Source organism: Lates calcarifer, linkage group LG14 (assembly GCF_001640805.2).
Source record: "Lates calcarifer isolate ASB-BC8 linkage group LG14, TLL_Latcal_v3, whole genome shotgun sequence".
Lineage (NCBI taxonomy): Eukaryota > Metazoa > Chordata > Actinopteri > Centropomidae > Lates > Lates calcarifer.
Window position 1 is genome coordinate 4,340,842 of NC_066846.1, and position 11,639 is coordinate 4,352,480.

At 40.0% G+C, this 11,639-nt stretch overlaps 1 protein-coding gene across 5 annotated transcripts; it reads right to left on the reverse strand.

Annotated features, from left to right (window-relative positions):
• Positions 1–4,678: 4,678 nt before the first annotated feature.
• On the reverse strand, positions 4,679–11,177 carry LOC108881983 (uncharacterized). Of its 5 annotated transcripts, none has more exons than XM_051075613.1 (7): positions 11,053–11,177; positions 10,572–10,913; positions 10,377–10,418; positions 10,088–10,129; positions 5,567–5,677; positions 5,418–5,452; positions 4,679–4,965 (listed from the first exon to the last, which is right to left on the reverse strand). In XM_051075613.1, exons 1-7 carry the CDS (start codon positions 11,111–11,113, stop codon positions 4,843–4,845), a joined length of 756 nt encoding a protein of 251 aa, XP_050931570.1. In that variant the 5' UTR covers positions 11,114–11,177; the 3' UTR covers positions 4,679–4,842. The 5 variants fall into 5 exon arrangements, with proteins under 5 accessions (XP_050931570.1, XP_050931569.1, XP_050931568.1 ...); XM_051075612.1 differs by lacking the exon at positions 5,567–5,677 and adding an exon at positions 9,846–9,956; XM_051075611.1 differs by lacking the exons at positions 5,418–5,452; positions 5,567–5,677 and adding exons at positions 9,697–9,731; positions 9,846–9,956.
• Between the last annotated feature and the right edge of the window lie 462 nt (positions 11,178–11,639).

An 11,639-nucleotide genomic window follows, 5' to 3' on the forward strand; every position in this document is an offset into this window, starting at 1 on the left:
AGATTCTGTAAATCAGAGCATATAGAGTCACACACTGTTTTTCACAATCCAGCTCAGAATCTGAAAGGCCCATGATTCCTAGAGGGAAAATAGTTTTTTCAGGACATTAAAACAGTGAGTATTTCAGTCTTTAAGTTGTATCGCAGCAGTTAAACACATGCTGAAACACAGCACATCCATTGCTACGGTTATTTATAAAAAGATGCTTCACCTTGTTTCTTTCAGGTTGCAGTAATTCATCCACAACTAAATGACAAAAAACAAAAATCTGATTAGTCACTGACCAGATACACTGCTGTGGACGTTTGTTCTAACTTCATACAACATGTAACAAGATGTGTAACAAATAACACGTCAGCTGTACCTTTCAGAAGTCTGCTGATTTTAACAGCCAAACCAGTGGTCACCATCATGAAGACAAGAGTCAGACCGCCCAGGATCACAGCCATGAAGTTTATTGTTGTGTCACACTGGTCTACAACATTTAGGTATTGTTAATTTTCCAAATGAAATTATTGTTGATCATGGAAATATGCACAATTAAACAAAACCTTTACAAAAGTAAAGATGAACCTTACCTTTAGTCTTAAAATCCATTTCATATACACATGTAAACTTGCAAAAAAGATGACAAAAAACAATCTGTATATCCAATTAGAGAAAAATACAGTCTTGTTGAAATATTCCTCACGTGTGTTTTTTTATTTAAGCCTTAATACAAATGTAGCTTTAACGAATTTAGTTCTAGGACACGTCAGAGCTCAGCTGTGCTCAGACCACACTGTGCTGTCTCGCTCTGTTAAAGATGTGACGAGTACCCCACAACATCCTCCTCCTTGCAGACTCTCCCTCAAGTATTTCTATCAGCATTACAAGGAGACGGCATGATTTTCACCCCACTTGTGCTCAGACCACACTGTGGTCTTCTTTTTGTCAAAAAATGTATGTGTACCTCACTCACTCACTCGTTCTTCCCTTTTTGCAGAAACTCGCTTTAAGAAAGAGACTTTGACCAAGAAAGTGAAAGATAGAAACATGTGCCAAAGAATGCAGAGTCTCCATTTATACAGGAACTTCATCACAGGAAATATTTTTGCCACCACACACACAGAAAAGCAAAAAAACAGATTAATATGATGAAACTCCTGGTTGCAGTTCCACTTGCGTCCTGAGTCTATCTGCTGGCAGTATAAATAACATGAGTTTCCACCTGTGTCTCTGCTGCAGGCCTCCTGTTTCTGAGTGTTTTTGGAAGGAGCCTCAGTGCTGTAGAGTTCAGGTCATTAGATCCCAGATTCTGTAAATCAGAGCATATAGAGTCACACACTGTATAACACACACTGTAGCTGATTTAGCCAAAACCTAAACCCAAACTGCTAAAACTGAACTGTTTTAGCATAGACATTTAGAGTCCTAATCATAGTTTATTCATCCATCCGTTGTCTATACTGAGTATCCTTTGAGGGTCGTGGGGGTCTGGAGCCAATCTCAGCTGACACAGGTCGAGAGGCCAGTTACACCTTGGACAGACCACCATACTATCACAGGGTTGACACACAACCATTCACACCTATGGGTAATTTAGAGTCACTAATTAATCTACATGTCTTTGGACAGTGCGAGGAAACCAGAGTACCCAGATAGAACCCATGCAGGCACAGGGAGAACTCCACATTAAAACTCCACACAAAAAAGCCCCAGGCGAATCAGGGTTACATCTATTCCTCTAAAAGTCACTAGTTTTTCAACATGCAGAGATTCCTCAAGTTAATGAGCCTCAGCTGTCAGTTTAAAGTTTGAAGATCACAGTTGAAGTTAGAGTTTATTAATGTGAATTAACAGGACTAATATGTATTCATCTTGCAGAGGACTATCATGACTGCCTGCTTGTCTGAACGTGCTGTTTGATGCCACTTGCAGCTCTATGGGACAAAGATCATTAACAGACTAATCATCAGTTGAAACTTTTAGATCATAAGGTTCAGTTTATATGAGTCAAACAATGGCTTTACCTTGTTTCTTTCTGTCTGTGGTTCTTCATTCACAGCTACGTGACAAAAGACAAAAGTCTGATCAGTTCATTATTACTGAGCATATACTCTGATTTGGATTTGTCCATCATTGACAAGAGGATGAGTTACAGGTTATAAATCAGCTGTACCTGTCTGAAGTTTCTTGATTTCAACAGCCAGAACAATGATGACTATAGTGAGGAAAACAGTCAGACCACCCAGGACCACAGTCATCAGGTTTGTTATTCCATCAGGGGTTTCTGTGATAAAACTGATAGATTAGGATCTGTTTTTAACTGGTGGGTTTAGACATGGTTCATATTGAAATAACACTTCCTATTGTAATATGTACAATGAAAAAATCTTAAGAGATAGCAGGAGACCCTTACTTTCAGTCTTAAAATCCACTTCATTGTCAAAGTCACCATCTGTAAAAATGCATAGATTAAATTATTTGACACGGTGTCAGTCGTTAGTTTGTCTTTGTGCTGTTTTTGACACAACCGTGACAATAAATATGAGATAGTTTACTGTAAATATGATGAGATAAAGACATCTCTGAAAGAGTTTAGCTTAAATACAATCTTACCTTGAACATTTAAATGTATTGTATTGGAAATGACTGTGTGTGCGTTGATGTAAAATCCACAGAAATACAGTCCAGAGTCAGAGAAATCCACTCGCTTGATTTGAAGAAAGACAGTGGTGATGTTGGAGCTCATTTCAAATCTGTTTTGAAATCCATCACAGAATGAAGCTTCACCATCAGACTTGTACATAGCGGAGACACAGCTGACCTCAGTTCTGTTGACCAGTCTGAACCAGTCTGTCTGAGTTGGATGTTTGGAAATGTTGGGGCACAGCAGTGTGACTTCTTGACCAAGCTGGACCTCCACAGTCTGAGTCTCAGACACTGAGACAGAGATCCAGTCTGAAACACAGCAGAGACAACAAGAGATTTTCCTCTGAGTTTATAATGTCACAGTTACTGTAATAAGGCAACAACAACAATTACTTCAGCTCTGATTAGCACATTTAGAGTTTGATGGGTTACTTGTTACATCACTTGGTGCTGAGAATAATCAGTTAATAATACAGTACTTACTGATGCAGCAGAGAATCAAAGCTGTTATCAAGGTAAAGCTCCTCATTGTGCGTTTCGTCGTGTCACTGCGAGGATTGTTTAAACTGAGCTCTTATAAAGAGGTTAGAGGGGCGGGGTGTCTTTTGTTTTTTATCTTTCCGCTCAGACTTACCAGCCAGTGTAAAGCAGTGTCTTTTCCAAATGCACTCTAGTTCAGCTTCAGGAAATGTGCAATAACATTAACACTGAAAAAAGACCTCATTGGAAAGTTTGCCACAAAGAACAGCAGATGCATGAAGAATGTCAACAGTATTGATTCTTTGTTATATTAATGGTTAAATCAGTCATGGGTTGTATTAGCCAAGTATTTTCCATCAGTGACTGATGTTTTTTAACAATGACAGAAAAATCTGAAGGCTGTCCATCATTTTGACAGATTAGAACATTCAGGGTGATCTGTCGTTACGTTGAATAATTCACACAAAACACGGTCAATAAATGTTCCCTGACTCCAAACCTCTGACTGATGTGGTGCTGGTAACTCCAGTCTCCGGTGTGGCAGTGGAGTGTGGGTTCAGCCTTTAGAACAAAATGAAGATGGCCATGAGAAATCATCTGTCTGAGGCAAAGACACAAACCTAATGACAATCTGCAGCAAACTCCCTTGATGTGGTTGGTTACACTCAGCGAGCACCCAGTTTGAGTCCATACACATCAGACTGAAACATGTCGACAACAATGGATTGCATCCACAATGGATTACAGTTTATTTTGTTCAGACATTCATGGTCCTCAGAGGAGGAATCCAAACGACACAGTGGTGCTGACTTTTCCTCCAGCACCACCATGAGATTAACTTTCATGGTTTTGAGTGCGATGTCTCAGCAAGTATTGGATGGATTTCTGTGAGACTGTATGACCATAATGTTGATGTTGTGTGATATGAGCATGTTGATGTTAGCACTGAGCTCAAAGTATCACTGTGTTCAGCCTCACAGAGTCAGTGACATGACTGTAGACTCATTTTATTTGATCTTTTTGAGTATGATCTTGATTGTGAGAATACTTGTTAACTTATTCCAACTTACTGATGTAGTGTGTGATGATAAAGTAGATAAGTTTGTGTGAGGTGAGGAGTGGGGTGTTAACAATGTCAGGAGAGACTGATAAATCTGGTTTAAAGCAGCAGTATTCCTCCTCTGTGAGAACAGCAAGTCCTCTGATGTTTGTGGTCATGGCTGAAGTCTTCCTGTAGTGGACTCATAAAATGTCTGTCACCACAGGGTGCTGGTTTATCTTATTGTCAAATACAGCAGCAAGTTTAATTTGTCTTGAACAACAGGTTAGTTTTCACTGCTTCCTTTGATACTTTCCTTCAGAGCTTTGACTTTAAAGGCCTCATGATCTTCACCTCAGTTGTGCTCAGACCACACTGAGCTGTCTCTTCCTGTTAAACATGTGGTGTGTATCTCACTCGCTCCAACCCCCACAGACCATTTCATTCTCCCTATAAGTAAATTTGACAGTTATCAGTGTCCTCTCTGACTCCTCCTCCATCACACATCAATCGAGAGAGAGAGAAACATGAAGAACAACACAGCCTGAACACAGAAACATTGATCAAACTTTTATTTAGTAGCATTGAGTCCTTCCACACACCACCCACACACACACAAACACTCCAGCAGATGAATATGATAAAGCATCAGTTCCACTCTGAGCTGCTGTTCCAGTGGTTTCCTGAGTCTATCTGGTGGCAGCGTACACAACATTTGGCTCCAGCTCTCTCTCTGATGGAGGCCTGCGCTTTCTCTTTGGTTTTGACTGGAAACTTAGAGCTGCGTAGTTCAGGTCATCTGAGCCCAGGTTCTGTCAATCAGAGTATTTAGAGTCACACACTGTAAAAATATACGCAGCTAGCTTATATGGTTAGAACAGCATGGCAGAAGAGCTGAATTTTCTCTTCATTGGCAAGAAAATCATCTGGTTGAGCTGATGGACATTTTCATGTTTGGGAAGACGGGAACAGGAGTGATTACAAGTAGCATTTTCCATTCTGAGTAAAACTTCCTCAAGTTAATGAGCCTCAGCTGTCAGTTTAAAGTTTGAAGATCACAGTTGAAGTTAGAGTTTATTAATGTGAATTAACAGGACTAATATGTATTCATCTTACAGAGGACTATCATGACTGCCTGCTTGTCTGAACGTGCTGTTTGATGCCACTTGCAGCTCTATGGGACAAAGATCATTAACAGACTAATCATCAGTTGAAACTTTTAGATCATAAGGTTCAGTTTATATGAGTCAAACAATGGCTTTACCTTGTTTCTTTCTGTCTGTGGTTCTTCATTCACAGCTACGTGACAAAAGACAAAAGTCTGATCAGTTCATTATTACTGAGCATATACTCTGATTTGGATTTGTCCATCATTGACAAGAGGATGAGTTACAGATTATAAATCAGCTGTACCTGTCTGAAGTTTCCTGATTTTAACAGCCAGAACAATGATGACTATAGTGAGGAAAACAGTCAGACCACCCAGGACCACAGTCATCAGGTTTGTTATTCCATCAGGGGTTTCTGTGATAAAACTGATAGATTAGGATCTGTTTTTAACTGGTGGGTTTAGACATGGTTCATATTGAAACTAACACGCTCCATGGTATCACGTACAGTAAAAAACCCTGAGAGATTGAAGGAGAACCTTGCCTTCAGTTTTAAAATCCACTTCATTGCAAGATTCACCATTACCTTTAAAATACATGGGTTCAGTTATGACACACATTGGATTTTAGTTGGTGCTTTCTTAAACATGGTTAATTATGAAATTACACACCATATTGTAACACATAGAATGAAGAATATAGGAAGAGATTGAAGGGGAACCTAGATTAGGCTCTGTTTTCAATCTGGTATCTCTAGACATGGCTGGTTTGAAATTATACACCCTTTGGTATCACAGAGTAAAAAATCCTGAGAGATTGAAGGAGAACCTTACTTTCATTCTTAAAATCCACTTCATTGCCAGATTCACGATCACCTTTAAAATACATGGGTTAAATAATTTGACACAAACTGGATTCTAGTTGGTGCTGCTTTCACTGCTGTGATATTACATTTGAGATGCAGTTTACTGTAAATATGATGAGATAAAGACATGTCTGAAAGAGTTTAGACTTAAATACAATCTTACCTTGAACATTTAAATGTATTGTTTTGGCAATAACTGTGTAAAGTGTGTAAATGTAAAATCCACAGAAATACAGTCCAGAGTCAGAGAAATCCACTCGCTTGATTTTGAGAAAGACAGTGGTGATGTTGGAGCTCATTTCAAATCTGTTTTGAAATCCATCACAGTATGAAACTTTGCCATCAGACCAGCGCATAGCGGAGACACAGCTGACCTCAGTTCTGTTGACCAGTCTGAACCAGTCTGTCAGAGTTCGACTTTTAGAAATGTTGGGGCACAGCAGTGTGACTTCTTGACCAAGCTGGACCTCCACAGTCAGAGTCTCAGACACTGAGACAGAGATCCAGTCTGAAACACAGCAGAGACAACAAGAGATTTTCCTCTGAGTTTATAATGTCACAGTTGCTGTAATAAGGCAACAGCAACAATTACTTCAGCTCTGATTAGCACATTTAGAGTTTGATGGGTTACTTGTTACATCACTTGGTGCTGAGAATAATCAGTTAATAATACAGTACTTACTGATGCAGCAGAGAATCAAAGCTGTTATCAAGGTAAAGCTCCTCATTGTGCGTTTCGTCGTGTCACTGCGAGGATTGTTTGAACTGAGCTCTTATAAAGAGGTTAGAGGGGCGGGGTGTCTTTTGTTTTTTTATCTTGCAGCTCAGACTTACCAGCCAGTATGAAGCAGTGTCTTTTCCAAATGCACTCTAGTTCAGCTTCAGCAAATGTGCAATAACATTACTTAATTGGAAAGTTTGCCACAAAGAACTGCAGATGCATGAAGAACACCTCATATTGATAATGTCATTACATTGAACCATTGAATACATTGAACCAAATCGATACAATACAGTGACAAAAGTTAACCAGCCCTGTGCTTGGCCGTGCTACACCAGGCAGGGTATAAGCTTGGTTACTTTCCCACTGAAGGGGAAAAAGAAGATGCTTTCTGATGTGCTGTAGTGTTTAAAGCCCATTAAGCTGCAGTTGTCCTGGCTGTGTGGCTTCAGTGTTGCTGAGGGAATCAGTGGTTGCTGCTTTGTTCTCCTTGCATAGTTGGACACTTGACACTAACTCTTCTTTGTGGCTCTGATTGCCTGTAAGATCAGCTGGCAGACTTTGTGTTGCACCTGCTGGTGTTGTTACTCAACTGGTGTTAAATTGGGTGTAAAACCTTTGGTAGTCTCTTGCGTTGCTACCAAGGTTCAGTGCAGGCCTTTACTTCGGGCAGGCCTCATGGAAGTCGGAGAGCAGCAGCTCCTGTTGAAGAGCAGGCCGAGAAGCTTTGTTCCTACCCTTGAGGCAGGATGACGAGAAGGAGAGCAACTCCTGCTCTCTGTTGAGCAGAGAGGCAGAGACGAGTGGAGGACATCTGAGTTTTGTTGGTGTGGTGACATCATTGGTCGTAGGCCATACAATAAGTTAAGTGATGGTAGTTGGAGTTGAGAGGATTTTACACCTAGGTGTGTCAGTTTCCTAAATAAAAAGGTGACAATATTCAATTTTGGCACTCTACATCTCTGAAATGTCCATCATTTTGTTTATCAGCAAACCCAGTGCTGCATTATTCATCATATACCCACTTAAGATTAGGAATTCTTCTCCAACTCTCTAAAACTAGTCGTATCTTTGTACTATCCAAGTTGTCCTTGGGTGATTTGAGTCCACATAGGCTCAACACTGTTGAGTCTGGCTGTGCTGCTCCTGTAATGAGATGTTATAAAGTTTGTGTACAATCACCTGTTTTTATGCACATAAATTTGTGCATAAAAATCAGAGTGGAATCAGCAAGTGGTCGTAAAAAAAAATTCAAAATATCACTTGGCTGAGGTGGACAAGTTGGTGTAGCGATAAAGACATGATGCACATGAAGCAAGTGACGTAAAGGTTCTGCATGGAGAAATCTGAAAAATCTTGTTATTACTGACACCTGTGGCCGAGTGAACTGCAGCCTGTGTCCTGTTGCTTGCGCTCACGCTCATACTGCATTCGCACTCTGTTCTTACCGACCCTGTTAGTCTCTTTACCAGCCCTCACTGTATGTTTGCTGGGAGTGTCTGAATCACTGTCCAACCATGGCAATAATGTTACCGAGGAAACAAGCTAGGGTTAGCTTAGCTACACTGCAGGGATGTAGCTAAAACACAGTATCACAATGTCATAGGCTTTGCAGTAATGTTAGCTCACCTGTCCAATAGGACGAGAGCCAGCTCTTGGTTGGTTTTGATCCTCAAAACTGAATGAAGGTGCCTCTATAAATCAAATAGGTCAAATCCCCGTAATGTTGTTATTGTGTGAGTATGTTGATGTTAGTTCTAAGCTTGCTGTGTGTGATTTTGATTGTGAGAATGTGTTCCTTACCTCTGATCTTGTGGTCATGGCTGAGGTCTTGCTGTGGTGGACTCGTACAGTGTTTGTGCTGGTTTATCTTACTGTTAATTTTTTCCCTCCACTATTTTTCCAAAAAGTCTAAATACAGCAGCAAGTTAAATTTGTCTTGAACAACAGTTTAGTTTTCACTGCTTCCTTTGATACTTTCCTTCAGAGCTTTGACTTTAAAGGCCTCATGATTTTCACCTCAGTTGTGTTCAGACTTAACTATAAGTGCACAGTCATCAGTGTCATTTCTCACTCCTCCTCCATCACACATCAATCGAGAGAGAGAGAAACATGAACAACAACACAACCTGAACACAGAAATGTTGATCAAACTTTTATTTAGTAGCATTGAGTCCTTCCACACACCACCCACACACACAAACACTCCAGCAGATGAATATGATAAAGCATCAGTTCCACTCTGAGCTGCTGTTCCAGTGGTTTCCTGAGTCTATCTGGTGGCAGCGTACACAACATTTGGCTCCAGCTCTCTCTCTGATGGAGGCCTGCGCTTTCTCTTTGCTTTTGACTGGAAACTTAGAGCTGCGTAGTTCAGGTCATCTGAGCCCAGGTTCTGTCAATCAGAGTATTTAGAGTCACATACTGTAAAACTATATGCAACTAGCTTATATGGTTAGAACAGCATGGAAGAAGAGCTGAATTTTCTCTTCATTGACAAGAAAATCTTCTGGTTGAGCTGATGGACATTTTCATGTTTGGGAAGACGGGAACACGGAGTGATTACAAGTAGCATTTTCCATTCTGAGTAAAACTTCCTCAAGTTAATGAGCCTCAGCTGTCAGTTTAAAGTTTGAAGATCACAGTTGAAGTTAGAGTTTATTAATGTGAATTAACAGGACTAATATGTATTCATCTTACAGAGGACTATCATGACTGCCTGCTTGTCTGAACGTGCTGTTTGATGCCACTTGCAGCTCTATGGGACAAAGATCATTAACAGACTAATCATCAGTTGAAACTTTTAGATCATAAGGTTCAGTTTATATGAGTCAAACAATGGCTTTACCTTGTTTCTTTCTGTCTGTGGTTCTTCATTCACAGCTACGTGACAAAAGACAAAAGTCTGATCAGTTCATTATTACTGAGCATATACTCTGATTTGGATTTGTCCATCATTGACAAGAGGATGAGTTACAGATTATAAATCAGCTGTACCTGTCTGAAGTTTCCTGATTTTAACAGCCAGAACAATGATGACTATAGTGAGGAAAACAGTCAGAGCACCCAGGACCACAGTCATCAGGTTTGTTATTCCATCAGGGGTTTCTGTGATAAAACCTGATAGATTAGGATCTGTTTTTAACTGGTGGGTTTAGACATGGTTCATATTGAAACTACACGCTCCATGGTATCACGTACAGTAAAAAAAACCCTGAGAGATTGAAGGGGAACCTTACCTTCAGTTTTAAAATCCACTTCACTGCAAGATTCACCATTACCTTTAAAATACATGGGTTCAGTTATGACACACATTGGATTTTAGTTGGTGCTTTCTTAAACATGGTTAATTATGAAATTACACACCATATTGTAACACATAGAATGAAGAATATAGGAAGAGATTGAAGGGGAACCTAGATTAGGCTCTGTTTTCAATCTGGTATCTCTAGACATGGCTGGTTTGAAATTATACACCCTTTGGTATCACAGAGTAAAAAATCCTGAGAGATTGAAGGAGAACCTTACTTTCATTCTTAAAATCCACTTCATTGCCAGATTCACGATCACCTTTAAAATACATGGGTTAAATAATTTGACACAAACTGGATTTTTGTTTGTGCTGCTTTCACTGCTGTGATATTACATTTGAGATGCAGTTTACTGTAAATATGATGAGATAAAGACATGTCTGAAAGAGTTTAGACTTAAATACAATCTTACCTTGAACATTTAAATGTATTGTATTGGCAATGACTGTGTGTGCATAAATGTAAAATCCACAGAAATACAGTCCAGAGTCAGAGAAATCCACTCGCTTGATTTGAAGAAAGACAGTGGTGATGTTGGAGCTCATTTCAAATCTGTTTTGAAATCCATCACAGAATGAAACTTTGCCATCAGACCAGCGCATAGCGGAGACACAGCTGACCTCAGTTCTACTGACCAGTCTGAACCACTCTGTCTGAGTTCGACGTTTAGAAATGTTGGGGCACAGCAGTGTGACTTCTTGACCAAGCTGGACCTCCACAGTCTGAGTCTCAGACACTGAGACAGAGATCCAGTCTGAAACACAGCAGAGACAACAAGAGATTTTCCTCTGGGTTTATAACAGCAACAATGAACTCAGCTCTGATTTGCCAGTGGAAACTCTAGTGGTGCTAACCTGGTGCTGAGAATAATCAGTTAATAATACAGTACTTACTGATGCAGCAGAGAATCAAAGCTGTTATCAAGGTAAAGCTCCTCATTGTGCGTTTAATCATGTCACTGCCAGAATCATTTGAACCACTGAGCTCTTATAAAGGGGTTAGTGGGGCGGGGTGTCTTTTGTTTTTCATCTTTCCGCTCAGACTTACCAGCCAGTGTGAAGCAGTGTCCTCTCCAAACGCATTCTGGTTTAGCTCCAGGAAACATTCAGCTAACAAACACTGTATCTGAGGGTAGGAACAACTACTTGTATGGTCATTTAGCTTGTAGGACTTGTTGATTTATTCACTCTACAGTCTCAGGAATGAAGAAAAATCCCAGAAACTTTATGGAGTTTTCTTGACAAAGCTCAAATCTGTCCTGGTGACACCCAGTAATGTGCCCTTTTTGAATTTTTGTACCATTCTCCTTTGAATGGTCTATACTTGTACAGTCCTTTTAGCTGGTTTTCCATTTCCATGAAAAACACTTGTGGAAACTTGCAGTTACATGCACCTGTTTTATGTTGCAACATATTAACAGAAAGGGAGGCACATGGTTTTTCATTCTCTAGTCACTGGATTTGCCAATCACATCAACTGT